The sequence below is a fragment of the Diorhabda sublineata genome, chromosome 3 (genome assembly GCF_026230105.1).
Source record: "Diorhabda sublineata isolate icDioSubl1.1 chromosome 3, icDioSubl1.1, whole genome shotgun sequence".
NCBI lineage: Eukaryota > Metazoa > Arthropoda > Insecta > Coleoptera > Chrysomelidae > Diorhabda > Diorhabda sublineata.
In genome coordinates this window covers 37,700,120-37,716,625 of record NC_079476.1, presented here as the reverse complement: position 1 = coordinate 37,716,625, position 16,506 = coordinate 37,700,120, and the positions used below count along the sequence as shown (strand labels likewise).

Below are 16,506 nucleotides of genomic sequence, written 5' to 3'. Positions count from 1 at the left end.
TTTTATACCAGAAAGACACCATTTTAATAGCGTGAGCTTTTTTACTTGAAGACCCTTTTTGAAATCATATCTAACTACAGATTATTTTAGGAACTTTTCAGCTAAATTGGCAAAACAATTAAGGGTAGCTTTAACCAATTTTTTTGAAAAACTTGACCTAATATCTGGAACAATTGAAATGTTAGGACCACCAGTTAGCAAAGAGTACAATCACTATTAAATAAATGCCTGAACACACCCCAACCCCAACTCCCAGTAGAGCCGTCTATGGATTTGTTATGTACCTATCCTTTAGGATATTTTTCATTATATATCTTATTTGGGCTGTTGTACCAGAAAGCTATTTTAGATTAATGGGAATAACATTTCTACCTCAAAGACATTGGGCTATAACTGTACCAATTTATTTACTTACGGTGCTCACCATAGTTGCTTTTGTTATTTATCCTAGTTTAGGACTGTGTATGACACCAGCTATAGATGATATAAGGACTATCAGGGACGAAATTGGGTGTAAAAGAAGAAAAAATGGTATTAGTTTAAGAGATACAAAAAAGGATTCTAGTTGTATATGTAAAGATAAGGGTAATTGTTGCAAAGAATTGTATGAAAGTATTCAACATACTTTTGCCAATAATGCTATTCCAGTGTTGAGAGATTTAGATATTTCAGATGTATCAGAACTGTTGTATTTGGATAATAAAATGAATTGTTAATGTTATATGAATTTAACTTTATCATAATTTCCAAGCCATCAATCGGCCCCAAATAAAACACATAATTGGAAACTTTAGGGGACATAATATTTGGATAATAGATTATTTGTCAGGCACTTAGGTTTAAGAACAACAAACTACTAAATTGCTCTATAGGTTTTATAAACCATTTTATACAAAATGTAAATAAATACATAGTACAGATTTGTTGTGCTGTTTCACATCTTTCAACACATTACTGATAAAACGATCCAAACAATTGAGGATTACAAGAAATTGTTAATGGTAGTAAATCAATTTAAAGACTAGTCATTTTTATTCGACAAAGTTAAAGTTCTAGAGATATAGTAACAGTTTCTCTAAGGCACCATCACTTTATCAGATTTTCTTACAATAAAGAGTTCATAAGTTGAAAATTTGCACAATAGGTTTCATACTAGATTTACATTTCTGCTTGAAAAGTCAGATTGGCTCCAATAAGTTTAACTTCTTAGGAGTTTGCTTAAGAATTTAATCTATAAGTTCTTTGAATTCTCAAACTAGCTAGTACAAAATGTGAACAAATAGCATCGATATATTGACGAGAACAAATAGGGGATATATTTGTTGAAGTTGTAGCGGTATATTAAAATCACAAGTCGCTCAAGGTACAATCACTTAATCAGGTTTGTTTCCAATTCAATACAGGAGTTCGGGAGTTCCAATGCTTTGGCAGTTTGTAAATCTGCTTCATATTGCAGTGGAACTGGCTTCAATAAGCACAATTTTTTAGAAAGGAAAATCTGAATTCCTGAACTGTTTTATAGATTCTCTAGATGAACTGCAAAATGAAAAGCAACAAACTAAGAACCAAATAATTAATATAAGAAAACGAAAAGTAAATGAACTGAATGTGAGTAAATTTACTTAGAAATTCACTGATAACTGAAATGTAGACTCCATTGTTCAGATTTCTATTGTTAGATGGTGTTATTCAGTTATAAATAAAAATATGTTTATTAACAACAATTTTATTAATATCAATAATATATTTCAGTAATTTTGTAGCAATATTTAACAGCAAATTGAAAAACAAAGCACATATATTCATGTTTGTAACAGTTTCAAATATATACAAATTAGAATACTCATTTAAACATACAGGGTGTGGCATCATAACTTTTTTAACATGCGCTAGTAACGGTTTATCATTTGTCTAGACATAATTCGGTCGCTACGGAACAGTTTTATCTATTAAAGAGTTAAAGTTACATGCGGCAAGTATGTAAGAAAAACTTTATGTACCTACATTAGAAAAAAATTTTTTTAAAAAACAAAATTATGCTATCGCACCCCGTATTAGTGAACATTTAAGGTTATTTTGTAAATTAATATACAAAAATCAATATTTTTTAACACAAAGGTATAGATATAATTTTATCAAGAATCAACCTTCAATTTACTTAGACTTAGGGTAAAATAAATACAAAATTGCAAACCGAATAGTAGTTTCATAAATGAAATTGTTGATTATAAATTAATTAATTAAAACAGAGTTTAATATGGTTCATGATGTAAAATGCAGACAGAAAATATTAAAAAGGAAAAAAGTTACAAAACTGGAAGACTTATGGAAAAAGTCATCAGGAAATTTTGGGTTAAAATGCATCTATACTTCAAAAAAGTGAAGTTAAGAAGGTTTTGCAGTATTTCTAATCAAACATGGAGTTGGTAATATTAAGGTTTATTTAATTTCAAAATATCTGGAAAACTAAAAGATTTCACTATATCCAGTGAAACAAATATTATCCCGAAAAATGCATTTAAGTTAGTTCTGAACTCATTCATGGTACAAATAATTGAATGGCTTTGTCAAAGATCTCTTCTTCTCTGTTTTCATTGAATATGTAGCAAAAAGTAGTTCTCTACACATTTGTATCTTCCACTTGAGGAAAAAAATTGATTCTTAAGAAAATGAAAACAATGTTGAAAAGAATGAAAAGAAAGAATACATGGTTCAGAACCTCCGTAATATCAGGTGAAATAAGCTGTTCTCCAATTGTATGGAATTCGTTTTGTACATAGATGATGATGTGAACATCGATTTTATCGTTTTTTTCTCTAATAAAAAAACGTGATCATGATGTGATCAGATTCCCTTTTATACATCATCCCTCACATTTTTTTTACATTTACTTTCGTTTAAATAAAACTACTAATCGGTTGTAATAATTTGTTATATAAAATCTTTTTAATGTATAGAGATTATTTTAAACCTATACACAAATTAAATATGTAAAATGAAGTAGGTCAGTTTAGAGTTTCATTATTTAAATGCTATAGTTATACAATTTTTTTTATTATTTGAATATATGGCAAACTTATTTAAAATAATTCGAAATGCCTTTAAAATATCACTAATTCGACTATAACAGTCATAAGCAGGAGGAAGAGTAACTTAAGAGAGGTAGGTGTTCAACAATGGAAAGTTTGAGCTTAAAATGATCTTGCAGTTGTATAAAAAAAAGTAAATATACATAAAGGGATTATGACTGTGATTTAATATAAATATTTTCAACAGTGGCAAGATGTAAATAATTGAAATTCTGTATTGGCAAAAAGGTTAAGTACAAAGACATTCAAAATATTCCCAAAAATGTTTTAATGATGAATTATTATAAAAATACTATTATGGTGCATCTACAGCATTGCGAAACAGGAATATCGATGAAAAGTCATTAGTGTTAAAATTAATAAATCATTATTAAATTGTTCTACTAAATTTCAACATTATATAACCGAATCAAATTTTTTAAAAGTCAGTTTACTGATATACTAAAACGTCTTTGTACTTAAAAATGTATCCCGATAAAGAACCCAGCCACTTAGATATTGGTCGTACATTTTATGATACAAATATATAAAAAGGTTGTCTCTAAAACGTGAACTGATAATGTACATTCTCTAAACATCGATTTTCATAAGTCCTGCTTGACTATTCGTACCCAAACTAGATCCATCCAATGAATCTAAATCTAAAGCACTTTCAATCATAGTCGTATCTTGTAACAACCTCAGTCTACTCACACTAAATAAACTGTTCTCCTTTTCTTGAGCTGTCATGTCGTTATCGAGTCGCATATCGTTTAAACGACTCTTGTCGTTGATATTGGCCAACATGTGACCTTCCCTCAATATCACAGGATCTAAATGGAGATCTTCCACGGTAAGTGCGATGTCTTTTTCTTTCGAAGAAGATTTGGCGTTGATGTTATCGATACAAGTTTGGGATTTGTTCAATAGCGACGATGTGTGTATCGGTGTGATGTTGTTGTAGACGGGTGAATGGTTTAAACTGGTTTGGGATTTGTATTGTTGAAGGGGTTCTTCGTGAGATCGTAAATGTACGGTCGCGGGCACCACAGCTAGAGGCTGTTCGCTGGATACTAAGTGGGTTATGCTACCAGTGTTACTTTCTGAAACACAAAATATAAAAATAATGCGTGACGTTTTTTTATTTTTGAATTAATATCACAACGTTAGCTGAATAGTAGATAATTTTATAAAACTATTACTCTTTGCATATAAAGTGTTAAAACTTACCAGTATCAGCATCAGAAAATAAATCTCCGCCAACGAAACGTAAGCAAAAATCAAATATTTTTTAAAATATTATAGACAACAAATTAAATAACAAAAAGGAAACATATTCGGTCGAATAAAGCACCCGAGATCACAAAACGTTTCATCATATTGCATTTTTTAAATTAATAAAAATATATTGCATATACATTTATATTTTATAACATTTCCTTAAAACGTATCTTGTAGTTTAAAAAAGTATTGTCCATGTCGAGCCCTAATCTTTTGATACTCCATCGAGCTAACCTGTTCAAAAAATATTAGATAGACAAAATACACTTTGAGAAAATAATATCAACTCCATCTTGAATCTACTACAACATGAAAATAGTTTTTTTAACATCCAATTATATAAATGAAATATATTGAATCAATAGAGGAAAAATTTCCACAAACATAATGAATTTGTCAATTTTTTTACCAACAACTGATAGAAATGAAAACGGAACCAGTTAAGAAGACAACATTATCCAAAACCGTATCTAGATACTAATTTTGATATTTCTAAAAAAATTCAAGACAAATCATACTATTTCTGTTCCTTTTGGTAACCAAAGTATTGAAACACATCAGGAGGTACTACATTTTGTGATTTTTCTAAATTATAATGTCAACTTCTGTCCTCTTATTTATTCTTCTACCAAACACTGCCCATATAGCTAATTTGAGTCACTAGAATATTCTCCAAGTTTGTACAGAATAATTATAGAACACTCTAAAATATTTGATAACTATGTAATCGTAGAGACAAAAGCCTAGTTACATGGGAAAGAAGAATAACCTAACTTCATTACAATACAAAATATTTTATCGATTTTCTTTTGATACTAAAATGAAATAATTAAATATAAATATAGAAAGATTCAATATAAACATTTATGGTTAGGTAAGAAAAATTCTAAGACCAAAATTGGTAGATACAGCACATAGGGTGATATTCGGAATCATTGCAAACCAGAAATATTTTTATCAAGTTTCTTAGTTTAAGACACAAATAATTTTATTACTACTTTTTATGAAAATATAAGGTGTTAAACCAGTTTTGAATTATACTGAATATCAAGGCGGTTAATTATACCTATCTTGTATATACATCTGATTAAAATCCGGCATAGGAAAATTCTCAACTCTTAAATTATGTGTTAAACTCCTTTCGCTATTAATCCTCACCACACAAAATTCATTGGAGGCATTTACATTTTCATAAACACAACTACTTTTAGGCCTCGGTCGTCGCCCGTGCCTCTGTTCCACCCTCCTCACTACATTCACGTTGTAACCTCTATCGGGAGGTGTATAATGAGAATCCTTTTCAACCGATGATCCCCTTTGTACGATAACACCATATTTCACGAAATTATTGTTGGGATTGTAGGTGTAGTCGGGAATAGATTTCAATTGGGGTAAGGATCGGCTGTTTTTGAACGTTTCAAGGTGAATATGGGTTTCGGGTAATTCGTACTGTGAATATTGTGATGGATAAGATGGTAGAATTTTTTGGTTGGCACAATTTTTGGACGGAATAATTTGTTGGGCGCGATACAAGCGTTTTTTGAAGGGACTGTACATACCGGTGTTTTCTGTCGTTTGTCGATAGATGCCAGGCATTTCTGAAAGGTCCGGCGTCATTTGCTGAGAACCATTCTGGAAAAAAAATTGTTAAATTTTATCAATTTCTATTAATTATCCAAACAATTAATGCAGTAGAGGGAAAAAGTTTGTTGAAATATTTGTCAAAGAGTATATTTTGGTATTTTCTAAAATAAAATAAAAGGTTTTCGAACTACAGGTCATAAAACCAGGTATAGGTTTATGTATAGAATGAACCTAACCTAAAACGTCTAAAGAATGTATTGATTTGGTTACCTGAATGGGTATTCCATATTTTTTCAATGGTAACGTTGGTGCATTCGTTAAGGTTCTACTATTTTCATAACGATAACTCTCTGTTACGACTCCTCTTCTAAAACAGCCTCGATTTAAATCAAATCAATCAAAAAAATAAACACTGATTCATAACTATGCATCATTCAATTAAACCCTAGTAAAATTGTTAATATAAACAGAATAACTTGGGTTATATAATTAGAGATAGTCAAAATAATATTTGTTATGAACAAAATGATCATTTTAGATATTGAAAGTGAATTTGAGTGAAAATAATGAAAATTCATTAAAAAATCAAAAACGAGAATATGATGAACAATAGAAACTTGATTCTCTTTTAGAATTAAAATATAACATTTAAAAATAAATCAAATCAGTTTTGTTGTCCCAAGCAAATACTTTTTATTATTTGCATTTATACAAAAAATTGTTGTTGGACAACAAACATGTTTTTTTTTCAAAAAAAATTGAGTGAATACCTGTCAATCAAAGAAGGGGTTAATGGACCACACAATATGTGGAAACAATTTAAGCAAACATTGCCCTCTGAATAAGGATTGAAGTTTTCTTGTCCTCTTTTACTTGTAAAAGAACCTTTGATCTGAAAAAGAAAATTGAGTCAACAAAAATATAAATAGAAGATAAAAATATACACAAGTTTATTGAAGATAACAATTTTTTTGTTGGAAATAAATGCAGAGGTTAGTGAATTTATTTAATTCAATTCAAATAATGAAAAATTATTCAACATCAAGTTTTATAGAAACTGAACTAGAAAATGGATTTGATTCACTGATTAAGATATCTATTTCATTTAAAAATGTTATTATACGATTCGAGATGTTGTATTTAAACTGTATTTTGCTGACAACTGACCACCGGATCTCTCCAGAACAGAAAATGAACATGTAAATGGTTATAAAAAATATAATTAAAATATTCAACAACCAAAAGTTATCAGGTTCACTTAAGGTAATGCTCAATGGGTAATTAACGTTGCGTATCAATTGCAATAACTATTAACTACAACTAATGAAGATACTTAATAATATGCGAGATATTGATAATTTCTGGCAATCAACTCAACCAGTCTCACTTGCTCAACTACTATCTATGTCATCTAAACCACATTATCTGTTTTAAAATAAAAAACTGACTCTAATTAAATACTAACTAAATACTTACAGACTTAAGAAGATATATAAAAGAATAATGCAAAAAAAATCTTACGGTGACAAGAATTAATTGAGAAGAATTTAATTTTAGCATTCAATAGAATTTTCATAAATCTTAACACCGAAATAAACTAGATCAATAGTGAGAAGACTCAAAGAGTTAAACCTTTTGAGCTAGTGTAGTGGTAAGAAAAATAGCTTCAATTTCTGATTGGAAGGTACTGCCAGGAACATCTGAACAAATCCCGGATGAACTATTTGAAATAAGATCATACAGCACCTCGCCTATGCGGCTTTTTAGGGAGAAAACCATGAGAACTTCAAGGTGAACCCCGATTTAAATATCTTGGGGGGCCTTGATAACTGAAGATAATGACGTGACAACAAGAATTACTACAAGGAACAGATGCTTCTGGGCAGTTCAGAGATCATTCAAGTTTAGAGGGCTCTCACAAAGGTCAAAGCTCACGATTTACTAATCAATAATCCGTCCCATAGCCACATATGGATACGAGACATAGACCATGACAACAACAAGTTAACGAATTTTGATCCGCTGAGAACTTAAAATCCTATGAAAGATTTTTGGTCCTATTTGCGAGAACGGTGGGCACGTCTGAGGTGACTGGGACACGTGAAGGGGATGCTTTTTGATCAATACCATGTATGGAGTTCCTGGAGAATGAAGACTGAGAGGAAGGCATTTGCTGGTTGGTGGACGTCGAGGCGAACTTGATCTAGGGGTTCGACGTTGGAGGTACCATGTTCAGGACAGAAAAGATTGACAGTCAATTGTTCTCAAAGGACCATAGCGTCGGTTAAAAAGAAAAGAATAAAAAATGATTAAATAAAAAAAAATTACTAATTAAACTTTAGAAATTAGTTTTTAGATTAGAGTTAGGTGTCTTTTAAATGATAAAACTTTTAAAACAGTGATCAAATACATCTTTTATGAAAAATCAACCAACTTACATCTTCGTTTGTGGTTTGGTTACTGGTTGTAAGGTAAGTATGAAATCCAGCAAGACCTAAAATGCTCCAAACGCTAAAAAAACACACCACTGCTACTATAACACTGGGCGGGGATTCTTTTACAGCATCCAAAAATTCACGATCGTCCTTGGTCACTAAAATTATAATAATTTACACAAATTCATTTTCAGAAAATTTTTATAATAAACAAAAATCAGAACAGTGTAGGACATACCTTAAGTGGCAGAAGACGATGTGGAAATAGGTGACAAAACAAATAAAATAATAAAAATTTTCAATGCGCAAAGAAATTGGAAAAAAAATATAGAAACACCTATAGGAGAAAAAACTAAGTTGGGATAAGAAAAAGAATATGAAAAAAATAAACAAGAAACAACTGAATTGGTATGTTCACATTGTAATGAAAGAAATATTAACAAGAAAAATAATAGAAGCTGGACACATTATTACAAACCAAGGGGAAGATCAAAAAAGATCTTTATATTGATTAAACGAACTTGGGATAAAACAAATGAAAACTTTAGAGGAAGATGGGTAGAAGAGTGAAACAAATGAGTACAAGAGGGGCCTAAATTCTCATCCAACACCTGATGAAAAAAATGTGTGTGTTTTTAATCATATTTATAAACAAAAAAAAATAATTAAAACCAGAAAATCTTGGTAATCAGTCAACGGTACATGATATGAGTAGTTTTGTACATCATAAATAAATTCCTTTCCATTGTTTGATATGTATAAGAAATAAAACAAAGCAATAAAAACAAATATTTTCTTTTCAAATAATGATTCAATTGCCTACTTACTTAAAATAAGATGTGCAACTGCACATGCGAATATAAATACTGCTAAAAATGCCAGAGAAACAATAAACATATAAAAAAATCTATAATTTCTTCTACCGACACAATTCCCCACCTAAAAATTATATTTGACAATAGTAAATGAAGTAAAAAAAAACTTCTGTACAACTAAAATACTCACCCAAGGACAGTGATGATCAAATCTATCTACACAATTATCACATAAACTACAGTGTGATGCTCTAGGCGGCCTGAATATTTTACAGGTAAAACAATATTTCAATTTAATGGTTTGTCCTTTTATTAGTACTTCTTTTGTCCTAGGAGGTGGTCTATAGGTAGGACTATTGGCCGAATTTGTTACTTCTGTAAAATAAACATGAAAAAACTGTGGTGGCTGAAGTAAGTTTTTCAGGATTTTCATCAAAATATAATTATGTATATATCAATGTATATCTTTAAATTCTTGATCCTATGCCTCTTCTAATAGAAAATCAGTTTAAAATAGCAGATAAAAATTGTTTATCAAAAGACACCTAAATTCATCACAAAGAAAATTCAAGTCAAGTTTTATTTTTCTAGTCATATGTTACACTCTATTTTGAACAAAAGTAGTACTGATAACTTCACTACTAACAAATTACCCTAAGGTCTGTTCACTTTTTTTGATATTGATATTCATGGGAATATGAGTACATAATCAGTAAATAGGTAATTGTAATGTCATTACTTAATAATAATTATTAAACAAAATGCTTACAATGCTAGTTTTAAGTATAAAATAATGGCAACTCTTGTACTATATGCAAATGCTACTGTTTTACATACCAATTTGTTTTTCAACATACGCTGCCTCTTCTGACGATGCCCTGGGTATGATACCAGGGTCAGAAAGACTTGTACGTAGTAAGGAAGACATGGTAAATAAAAATAGCAACACTCCAATAATAGGAATAGCTATTGTTACATTCTCTGCTAAATATTTACAGCTGAAAAGGAAGTTTCAGTTTTATAATGATTTCTTTAAAAATTTTAGTTTAAAAATAAACTTTTTAACAATTGTGATCATTTGTATTTTGTTAATAAATTTGTAACCAGGGTATCTAGTAAAAATTGAATATCAAATTCCCGTCTTTCTCCTGGTTTTTCTAGGTTAGTTGTCACATTTTCCCAGTTGAAATTTCGTGAATTTACTACACTTTTATTATGATGAATATTTATTTTAGAAAATACAAGTATAATAAAACAACCAAGTTATTTTCTCAATTTATTCTTGCTCAACTGTTGTAAGCTGTTTTTAAGAGTCTTAAAGAATTTTTCCTCTTCTGTTTCCAGTTTTTCTAGTTTTCTCTTTTCAGTTTATTTTGTGATTTTTTGACTTTTTGTGCTTGCCAGTTTTATTGGGATTAAGGAAACTTATTGCTTTAGTTAACTTCAATGCTAAGAGACATTTTCCCAAAAGTTTGGAAACCGTATACATCAAACAGTTTCTACAATCTTTGAGAAAGATCAAAATGTCCTTATCTTTGACTCCAATACATTCTTCAAAGCCCCTCTTGTGGTATACTCTAAATTGATATCTTTCACTTTTCTGAGGTTGCAGAATAAACCATTAGTATCTTTTTTGAAAATGTCCACCTCATTTATCCAGAAACAAAATTAGGTCTTCATGAAGAAATGGAATTAGAGACCAATCACTTTGAAAATTTTTAAGTTATGACTGTAGTGTGGCAATTAGCTATATAATACTTACTCAAAAATGAAAAACAACATGCTGGTAAATGTTATTAAACAGAGGGTCAATAAAAATACTCCAGAATGTGGTGCAGTCATTAGTCTCCCATTGCAATAAAATCTATTTCTACCTTGAAATATTTCCCATTTTCTTGTTATCTCTTCTCTAGCCATATCTATAACTTTTGTTTAAACTATCTGTAAATAAAAGTGTTACTATTGGTGTTTCTGATTTTTTTAATAAATTGATATATTTTTATGCATTATGAGATTACCAAAATATACTGAACTCTAAATATTACACACTGAAAATAATATTCTTATATCTAATTAAGCAATTTTTATATTGAGTAATAAGTTCCCATGATAAAATTTATTGAATGGATATTTCTAAATATGATTGTTTTCATGGCAACTCATTGTTTTTAAAATTAGATTAAATCTTGATTAGGAGGAACAGATAAGCAAATTAAATAATTATGAAATGTGTTATATGTAAGTTTCAATAAACTGAACTCAGAGAGTTTATTTTGATATAAATTACAAAGTATTTATCCGGAATTTCAAGGATTTAAATTGGGTAAGACAGTAAGATCAACACATTAACCATAAGGCATGTGGTCACCAGACTCAAAAAACGATATTTTTAGAATTTTAAATAATATAAAAATGAGTGGATACTTTTTTTTCCATATTACAAATCTTAAAAATAAATAATCCCGGAATGTGTAACATATCAAATATAACAGTTTCAAGAATAATTTCTGCAACTTTTTTCGTTAGTTCAATAATCTCGACAAACAATTAAATTGAAAACATACTTACAAACTAAATACAAAGGAAACTAGGAAACAATTCAACTCATATTTTAAGTGTAGTCCTTTTCATGTGTGCTACATGCCACTTCTATCATTATCAAACACAATTTAATATACTAGTGTATTTAGAAATCTGCATTTTATCTTTTTTTTTACAAATAAACAAGAAATACTAAAAAGTGGAGAACCATTAGCCACTCAACTATTTTGACAGCTGACATTAACTATTTGACATCCAGTGACCTCTCAACTGTACCACACTAGTATTCAATTAACAAACACTTTTAATGCATATGATATAGTGACGTCTTTTAAATTTGAAAAAGTAATGAAAACTATTCTACTTAGATACACCTTGTCTAAGATATTTTATATATGCTCATTTTATATTATATAATAGAAGACTTCTATTTTTTTTTTCATTTTTCTTAGTCAACTTCATGTTATAATATTAGTGATAAGTATAATAAGATTAGATTTATTTGATGTGAAGTTGAAGATTCAAACAATACTTGTCAAAAATATACAAAATATAGAAACAGAAAAAATACAAAACAAATCAATATTTATTTTAAACCAGTCAATTACACTGTAATTCTACATAGGCAATTATGCCTTAGCGTAAGTCCGGTATTAAGGGGGTCCTCTAGTTTCTCTTTTTCGGTAATTTTTCAAGGGCAAACAATTGATATAATCAATCTTATTGTTTTTGTGCAATCTTTAATAACATTTAAATAAGCTTTATAATTCAAAATATATAATAGAATAGTAGTTATAGTGGCTGGCAGGAAGACATCAAATGAAACAGATGCTTGATGGTAACTAAGATTGCGGCTATTCTGGTTATCCAAAATCAAAAACCAAACGGTATTTTAATTTCCATATTTATGACTAGCAATAGAACTAGAGTGAATTCTAAATTATAAAAATTGACTTTTTTATACAACTTTGAAAATTATATTTTTCGCTCTTAGAAAAAAAACTATCGAAGCAATCATGATAATCCTAGTTCAATCGCTGGTTCATAGCATATTAAAGATGCAGTATATATTGAACAAGATCGGTCCAGTGGTTTCTGAAAAAAATCTGATATTATAGCATTTAATACAATTCCTCCATTTGGCAAATTACATAAAAGATCGTTAATGTATAATACAAACAGGAAATGACCCTGTGGTACACTTTTATAATGATTTTCACTTTTGGTTTGGACAAAAGCTTAGTAATTCTTGCTTGTCAATACGGTACTATATTTACAAAACGTTTTCAAAGGTTACTCTTATTTGGCCTACTAGAGATTTGGAATATATTCCAGTTGTATGTTTGACCAAAAATATATTGAAGTAAAAATCATAAAAGACACAATTTTCGTAATGAAATGAGAAATTTCTGCAGTTTTCTTCCCTTCAGTTCAGAAGAGTTTTGATCAACTTCAACCACCAAAGAAAGTTAAGCAACACTGTATTGGTAAGTCTTCTACTTGCTAAATGTCTTCTCCTCGTGATTATATCAAAACTTTTGAATTTTTTTAGAGAAATTCCTCAGATATTTATTTTTTTCCTTCCCAACATTTCTTGATTTAGTTTCCTATAGCTTTTTATTTTGTATTCATCAGTACATGGTGAAAAAATCTTTACATTTTATAATTTTCAACATCTATTATCGAAATAAAAACAAAATAACAAACTTTATTCTGCATTTTATAAAAAATTCAAAATTACATTTACTTAAGGCAAAACAGAATCAGTTTCTACATTAATTGTTGTCTCCTATTAATCTCTAGCACCTTTTTGTTGCTGTAAATATTCCAGTAAGTCATTTAAGCCAGTAAATTCAGTTCTTCCCTGTGGTGGATTATTTTTGGGAATGCTTGGAAGTACTGAACCAACTTTGTACCGAAAATCTTTAATCTAAATAAAGCAATACAAATTAAAACATTTCAAAATTTGGAAATGCATTCTTACGTCAGTTGCTCCAGATAATTTCCAAATACTATAGAATAGAACTCCGCATCCAACAAATGCGTATAGTGTTCCCCATCCAAGAGCTCTTAATGCTAAGGAAGCACCTGTTTCAGATAATTCCTTTGAAGGTGTCATGCCAATTCCAAAATATTTTGGGTCTTGTTTTTTAGCAGATGCTAATGTTGCTCCAAAGCCTATTAATGCCGAAATTCCGGAGACGCCAGATAAGAAAATCGCAGCTAGAACAATTTTTTCCCAATAAACGTGATTTGACAAAATTGCATTGCTTACCTTTAACATTGAACTCTTTATCTTTTTCGTTGGAATTTCTAGTCTCATCTTCCACTGCCATAAATATATATTTAAAAATTAATTATAAAATAAATAGATTTTGGAGGTTAAAATCAAATATTTATTGATTCTCTTCTATTTTATGAGTGGTTTTAAACACACTGGAACTACTTTGTATTAAACTTTGTGAGATGTTATTTGGACTGAATTCTAAGATTTTCCTACATTGTTGATATTAAAATTATCAAACGAGGAAATATAAGGTTTAACTTGCTTGTTAACATTTTTCTTCTATCCAAGACAACACCTCTATTTAATCGTAGTTCTAGATGTATTATATAAAAGAAGAAGCATGATGACGTGCAAAGTAGAGTAAGTGGGGATAATTGAAGTTTCGAGGGCTGGGAAAGTTTTATTGATATCATTTTTCATAAATAAATTTTTGATAGCATTTTATAAATTAAATTATTCAATTTTAGCTCAAAAATTTATGATTTGATAATAATTTATAATTTGCTAACCCTCAAAGTAGTTTATAGTTATGCAATTGGATAGCTAAAATAAACAGGAAAAACAATGGTGAAGGTTTATTGTATTAGTGTTTTATATAAAGGACCTTCAAATGCAAAATGGTTAAAATCCGCTTTCGATTTACAAAGTTTTAGCTTCTTTCAAAGAGGATCAGTTCAAGAGTTTATGTCATTTTTTTGTAAAACTATTGTTGAAAGAACTATCCCAGCTTCCAGACAGACTGTTAAAGAAGGAGGTATCTTAACTATTCATTATTTAATTAATTAAAAACAAAATATATTTGTTGTAGAATATTTGTGTCATGTTTATGTGAGAGCAGACAATTTGGCTGGAGTTGTAGTAACAGATCACGAGTACCCATCTAGAGTATCACATACTTTAATCACAAAAATTTTGGACGAATTTCAAGCAAAATTTCCCGCAGCCAATTGGCCAGCTCTAGAAGAAAGAGATGTTGTATTCCCTCAATTAAATACTTATTTAGCCAAATACCAAAATCCTAGCGAAGCAGATGCTTTGACAAAAATACAAGAAGATTTAGATGAAACCAAAATTATACTGGTGAAATATAAAAATCATTCTTTACGATATATTTGAATAACTACAAAATGTTTCAGCACAATACCATACAAGCAGTATTAGAAAGAGGAGAAAAATTGGACGATCTAGTGAGTAAGTCTGAAGGTTTAAGTATACAGTCAAAAGCCTTCTATAAAACAGCAAAGAAAACAAACAGTTGTTGTAATTTTTAAGTAGTATTTATGTACATTCCTTTATAAATGTTAATATTTGTATTTATTATTGAAGTGTTATATATTGAGTAAAAGAAGCTTTACATGTATAATTGTGACTATAAGTGATGCATTTAGAACAGGGTGGAATGTTGTTGTTTATTATAAATATATGGTGTAATTTCTTGAAATTGTATTTAAGCTGTCCTAAATGTTTAATAACTTGACAAAAAAATTACAATAAAGAGATCTAACAACTTTACTTTGATTGAATTGGAAGAAAGGTACAAATTCATAAAAAATAAATGCAACTATTCTAATTTTAAATGAGATAAAATCAAATTTTCTTTATTCGATTTGCTAAATTCAGAACCTTTACCCATTTACTACAAACAAATCATCATGTTGTTTGTGTCCTAGGACCAAGGGAAAGTTTTAGTGGTAAATTTACCCTCAGGCTCATGATTTTTGCTTTGATAAACAACCTACAAAAAAATTCTTGTAGGAGAGTGTATCAATTTTGGTTGAGGAAAACTAATTTCATTCTAGACCTGTGTCAAGTTGAATATGTTGCACTCCAATGGTTTAGTAAAGTGGTTAGGTTAGGACTTCTGACCCATCAAAACCACCTATGACCAATAAGCCATTTCTCATCACAAATGTACAATCGGAATAAAAACTATTTTGAAGAGGAAGCCCTAATTGAATATCTGAGGGTAATAATTATAAAGAAAATTACAGATATTCAAAAGGTGGAAAAAATAATTGGAAAGGACAGGAAGAGTCATAAAAGCAGTTTTGAGTTCTATCAAGATCAGCAAGAACTAGAATTTACACACAGTTATTCATCCAACAATGCTCTACTGCTCTGAACTAGGGGTATTATCAAAAGAGACCACAAACAAAATGGTAGTCTGGGAAAGGGAAATATTAAGAAAACATTTTAAGGAATTGAATCATGAAAGCATCTGAAGAAGAACAAATAAGGAAATAAGACAATAGGCATGGCAAAGGACAACAACTACAAATTCTGCTAGAGGGATATATAGAAAGAAAATCTACTCTGTAAATGTCTCATTTCAGCAAAAGCTTTAGGTACTTCAAAGGAGTAATGCTAACACTTTAGGAAGTAGTACAAAAAAAACCCAAAAATAGTTCCGCTGGGAGGAATTTGTGTATTTTGAATGCTGAACAATAAGTTTCAGAGTAAAGCACAAAATATCTTTTTAGGTATAGATACAGAAT

The 16,506-nt window shown here is 29.6% G+C and overlaps 4 protein-coding genes across 7 annotated transcripts; 2 read left to right on the top strand and 2 right to left on the bottom strand.

Annotated features, from left to right (window-relative positions):
• Positions 1-96: 96 nt before the first annotated feature.
• LOC130442161 (phosphatidylinositol N-acetylglucosaminyltransferase subunit P) lies at positions 97-1,190 on the top strand. Its single transcript, XM_056776246.1, has one exon. It carries the CDS (start codon positions 225-227, stop codon positions 714-716), a length of 492 nt encoding a protein of 163 aa, XP_056632224.1. The 5' UTR covers positions 97-224; the 3' UTR covers positions 717-1,190.
• A 520-nt stretch (positions 1,191-1,710) lies between these two features.
• On the bottom strand, positions 1,711-11,984 carry LOC130442160 (palmitoyltransferase app). Of its 2 annotated transcripts, none has more exons than XM_056776244.1 (10): positions 11,752-11,984; positions 10,946-11,124; positions 10,021-10,181; positions 9,374-9,558; positions 9,196-9,307; positions 8,372-8,526; positions 6,704-6,825; positions 6,204-6,300; positions 5,909-5,981; positions 1,711-4,171 (listed from the first exon to the last, which is right to left on the bottom strand). In XM_056776244.1, exons 2-10 carry the CDS (start codon positions 11,098-11,100, stop codon positions 3,660-3,662), a joined length of 1,572 nt encoding a protein of 523 aa, XP_056632222.1. In that variant the 5' UTR covers positions 11,101-11,124; positions 11,752-11,984; the 3' UTR covers positions 1,711-3,659. The 2 variants fall into 2 exon arrangements, with proteins under 2 accessions (XP_056632222.1, XP_056632223.1); XM_056776245.1 differs by having other exon boundaries at positions 11,748-11,951.
• A 475-nt stretch (positions 11,985-12,459) lies between these two features.
• LOC130442162 (transmembrane protein 242) lies at positions 12,460-14,217 on the bottom strand. 3 transcript variants are annotated; one of them, XR_008909674.1, is made up of 4 exons: positions 14,000-14,157; positions 13,709-13,947; positions 13,466-13,654; positions 12,802-12,819 (listed from the first exon to the last, which is right to left on the bottom strand). XR_008909674.1 is itself a non-coding variant. In XM_056776248.1 (3 exons), the coding sequence occupies exons 1-3, from the start codon at positions 14,058-14,060 to the stop codon at positions 12,739-12,741; spliced, it is 381 nt and encodes a 126-aa protein (XP_056632226.1). In that variant the 5' UTR covers positions 14,061-14,217; the 3' UTR covers positions 12,460-12,738. The 3 variants fall into 3 exon arrangements, 2 of the variants coding, with proteins under 2 accessions (XP_056632226.1, XP_056632225.1); XM_056776248.1 differs by lacking the exon at positions 13,466-13,654 and having other exon boundaries at positions 12,460-12,819; positions 14,000-14,217; XM_056776247.1 differs by lacking the exon at positions 12,802-12,819 and having other exon boundaries at positions 13,383-13,654; positions 14,000-14,156.
• A 125-nt stretch (positions 14,218-14,342) lies between these two features.
• LOC130442159 (synaptobrevin homolog YKT6) lies at positions 14,343-15,606 on the top strand. The gene is made up of 3 exons (XM_056776242.1): positions 14,343-14,765; positions 14,820-15,091; positions 15,148-15,606. Exons 1-3 carry the CDS (start codon positions 14,576-14,578, stop codon positions 15,280-15,282), a joined length of 597 nt encoding a protein of 198 aa, XP_056632220.1. The 5' UTR covers positions 14,343-14,575; the 3' UTR covers positions 15,283-15,606.
• Positions 15,607-16,506: the final 900 nt, after the last annotated feature.

Bases quoted from the DNA above. Each gene is read 5' to 3' on its own strand.
- LOC130442161 (XM_056776246.1), top strand. From the start codon at position 225: ATGCCTGAACACACCCCAACCCCAACTCCCAGTAGAGCCGTCTATGGA.
- LOC130442160 (XM_056776244.1), bottom strand. From the start codon at position 11,100: ATGGCTAGAGAAGAGATAACAAGAAAATGGGAAATATTTCAAGGTAGA. The intron at 10,182-10,945 runs GTAAGTATTATA...CTTCCTTTTCAG, and splicing joins ATGTTGTTTTTCATTTTTGA to CTGTAAATATTTAGCAGAGA. The intron at 9,308-9,373 runs GTGAGTATTTTA...TATAATTTTTAG, and splicing joins TTGATCATCACTGTCCTTGG to GTGGGGAATTGTGTCGGTAG.
- LOC130442162 (XM_056776247.1), bottom strand. From the start codon at position 14,060: ATGGCAGTGGAAGATGAGACTAGAAATTCCAACGAAAAAGATAAAGAG. The intron at 13,948-13,999 runs GTAAGCAATGCA...AAATTGTTCTAG, and splicing joins TAAAGAGTTCAATGTTAAAG to CTGCGATTTTCTTATCTGGC. The intron at 13,655-13,708 runs GTAAGAATGCAT...TGCTTTATTTAG, and splicing joins AATTATCTGGAGCAACTGAC to ATTAAAGATTTTCGGTACAA.
- LOC130442159 (XM_056776242.1), top strand. From the start codon at position 14,576: ATGGTGAAGGTTTATTGTATTAGTGTTTTATATAAAGGACCTTCAAAT. The intron at 14,766-14,819 runs GTATCTTAACTA...TATTTGTTGTAG, and splicing joins ACAGACTGTTAAAGAAGGAG to AATATTTGTGTCATGTTTAT. The intron at 15,092-15,147 runs GTGAAATATAAA...AAAATGTTTCAG, and splicing joins ATGAAACCAAAATTATACTG to CACAATACCATACAAGCAGT.